General features: G+C 39.1%; 1 protein-coding gene across 1 annotated transcript in view; it reads right to left on the bottom strand.

Moving 5' to 3' along the window:
- Window positions 1-285, bottom strand: part of LOC106874269 (myosin catalytic light chain LC-1, mantle muscle) — a 3,225-nt gene extending 2,940 nt beyond the window's left edge. The window contains exon 1 of the mRNA XM_014921932.2: window positions 108-285. Within this exon, the coding sequence (XP_014777418.2) occupies window positions 108-270 (163 nt within the window). The 5' untranslated portion in view covers window positions 271-285. The remainder of the gene's footprint in view (window positions 1-107) is intronic.
- Window positions 286-1,845: the final 1,560 nt, after the last annotated feature.

Raw genomic sequence — 1,845 nt, 5'->3', positions numbered from 1 at the left:
TATATATGTTTGTATGTATGTATGTATGTATATATATACACACATACATAGAATACATGCATGTCCACGCATGCACATATAGCTAGATAGATAGATGTTATACTGACCCATCTTCTTGGTACCGCCATGCTTGTGAATCTGTGCATTTGTTGGGTTCATTCCCAAACACCGGAGCAGATCCCCCACTTTGTAAGCATCGACATCTCCATCACGACCATCCCAGAAATCAAATAAGTCGAACACCTCTCTTACTTCTGTAAAGACAAACATCAAAACATTGGGTGAGTGAAAAATGATCCAAACAAACGCAGGAATTCTGACAATAATACACTTATGAATGGAAACATTATAATGTGAGAGAGAGAGAGAGAGAGAGAGAGAGAGAGAGAGAGAGAGAGAGAGAGAGAGAGAGAGAGAGAGAGAGAGAGAGAGAGAGAGAGAGAGAGAGAGAAAGAGAAAAAGAAAGAGTAGGTGAGCGAGTATATGCGAGTGAGTGAGTGCATGTATTCGTGTGTCTATGAGTATACAAATGTGCGTGAATCTGGCCCTTGTACTAAGCACTTTTCCAAATTCTTCTAACAAAATTCAAAATTCTTTGATTTCTCGTCAGTCAACCACTTATAAAAATTCATGTTGAGAACTCGCAGAGCTCATCGAACTTAATTCTTTACTCCTTAGTCTGCGAAAGAATAAAATGTCATTACCACCTCACTGTCTTTTCCTCTCCCACTCCATGTTTCTAAGACAGACTATAGTAATAATAATAATAATAATAATAATAATAATAATAATACTTTGTTTTATTGGTGATAAGTTGGATGGATGAGGGACAGTTCATGAAGATGTTACAAAAAGTGTGTGGCGGTAGGAAGGTTCTTTACATTGAATTTGAATGAATAAGAAAAGTGAAAATGAAAGTAGAGACAATATAAACTTTGTATGTCAACAGATCCGTCCCAAAGAACGCAAAAGAAATGCCACGGTTCTTGTTTTCTCCTTTCTACCAATAATAAGTACATTGTCAAGAATATAATTCTCAGGCCTATTCGAGCCATGCTCACTCACCCCTTTCCCTACCATTTGATAAATTTACCAGAGGACAGCACTTCTCCTGGTTCACTTTCTCGACAAGGGTTTGGCTGAAGAGAAAAATGTCTGCCTTTAGACATTTCATTGATGCCCACCACACCTGAACAGAAGAAAATCGCCTTCATTTCCCACTCAAAGGCAACAATATTTGTGGTGATTTCTTTAGATTTGTCGAAAGCCAATTCTTTGCTGAAGGATAAGTAACTACCACCATTATCATCGGTAAAATACAGGATCGACATCAATACGAGATCAATACGAGATCAATACGGGATCGATATCAATACGAGATCGATACGAGATCGATAATCAATGTTTTTCCTTATTATTTCTGCTTCCGTGTCTCGTGATCCAGGGTGGTTTTGACATCTTTTTTTTTTCGCGAGCAAAACCATTTCAGTTGCTTTCGCCAAATCAGCTGTAAATGAGTTCCCCTACGAAGGACTGGCGCCCAGTTCAGGGAGACGTTGTGGTCTCGGTTTCTTATACGCCATGGAAACTGAGTGACCGGTTCTATGAGTCCCGGAACTTAAGACAGTAAGTGTCCAGGGCTTGACGAAGATAAGTGTCCCAGATGACAGATAAAGATATGACGGAAAGAGATTCTTTATTGAAGAAAAAGACACTGAAATATAGATCCGAGGTGAGAGAGAAAACTTAGCCTCTGATGAATCTGCTGGCAGGACCGCTCTGGCGTGCTTTTGTGGATATACCGAAAGCTTTTTATGGTAAAACAGTGCAAATTTTTTGATATGA

Source organism: Octopus bimaculoides, chromosome 18 (assembly GCF_001194135.2).
Source record: "Octopus bimaculoides isolate UCB-OBI-ISO-001 chromosome 18, ASM119413v2, whole genome shotgun sequence".
Lineage (NCBI taxonomy): Eukaryota > Metazoa > Mollusca > Cephalopoda > Octopoda > Octopodidae > Octopus > Octopus bimaculoides.
This window is presented reverse-complemented; position numbering and strand designations above follow the sequence as displayed.